Consider the following 1,035-nt stretch of genomic DNA (forward strand, 5'->3'; position numbering starts at 1 on the left):
AACTTCTTCCTAAGACCTGGTCTAAATCTGCCCTCTCCACAACTGCTAAAAAGGACAGACAAAAGGAAACCCAACAGCCTGTGCCCTGGTAGGACCAGCAGTGTTGTGGGCGTCTTTTACATGGAGATAATGCCCCCGTGAGATAGCAACCTCATCACCACCACCAGTAGTGCACAGAGATGCTTTTTATTAACTAAGCAAAACCCCCATAAGCATGATCAATACCAATCTCTCCCCCACTTCCCCCTTTAGCTCCAGTCCAAACCTCTCCCATCTTTTGCCTTGGAAACACAAAGGAGCTTCTTTATCTGTGGAGTTCACCGGGAACCTGAACCTGGCATCACACTGCCTGGAGCTCGACCAGCTGGACACAAATACACTCACAATTGTTGCTCCAGAATGCATGATCTGAGGAGCACCTCTGTGTCTGTGCCATGTTCACCCCACTCTGGTTGCTCCCACACTATCAGTTGACCCAGCCCATAGAGCTCAGATGTTGCTCGCTCCCAGCTCTGTTTGCTGGGTGCTAGAAAGAGCCAACTCTGACTTCTGAGGCAGGATGTAATTCCTCAGAATGAAAGTGTATGTTTCTTTGAACTTCTGGATTTTGAAGGCATAGACAACGGGGTTCATGGCCGAGTTGGAGTGAGACAGCAGGATGCTCAGGTACATCAGAGCCTGCGGGGTGGCACAGGAGGGGCAGAAGTATGAAACGCAGTTCAGGATGCCCAGAGGCAGCCAAGACACTGCAACAGGAAGAGGATGAGGGCCAAATACTTGGCGATTTCATATTCCTTCCCACAAACTGTTTCTCCACTTGCTGAGCTCTGGCTGAGTTTTATCCATACGATATAAAAAATCTTGGTGTAGAGCGCACACATGATGAGCAAAGGAAGGAGGATCCAGGTGAAGAAGCTGAAATACACCACATAATCCGTCCTCATCACAGCCAGATAGTGACACTCAATGTGGCTGGAGCTGCCTGTCCGCTGGTTCCACTCCAGCATGGGGACCAGCCCCACCCGCACACACAAA

General features: G+C 50.0%; 1 protein-coding gene across 1 annotated transcript in view; it reads right to left on the minus strand.

Moving 5' to 3' along the window:
- Window positions 1-489: 489 nt before the first annotated feature.
- LOC104402139 (adenosine receptor A3-like) overlaps window positions 490-1,035 on the minus strand; it is a 1,569-nt gene continuing 1,023 nt past the window's right edge. Inside the window, 2 exon segments of the mRNA XM_010009934.1 lie at window positions 490-752; window positions 755-1,035. The exon segment at window positions 755-1,035 is cut by the window's right edge and continues 93 nt beyond it. Of these exon segments, the coding sequence (XP_010008236.1) occupies window positions 490-752; window positions 755-1,035 (544 nt within the window).

This window comes from Nestor notabilis, unplaced genomic scaffold (genome assembly GCF_000696875.1).
Source record: "Nestor notabilis isolate BGI_N333 unplaced genomic scaffold, ASM69687v1 scaffold10942, whole genome shotgun sequence".
Taxonomy (NCBI): Eukaryota; Metazoa; Chordata; class Aves; order Psittaciformes; family Psittacidae; genus Nestor; species Nestor notabilis.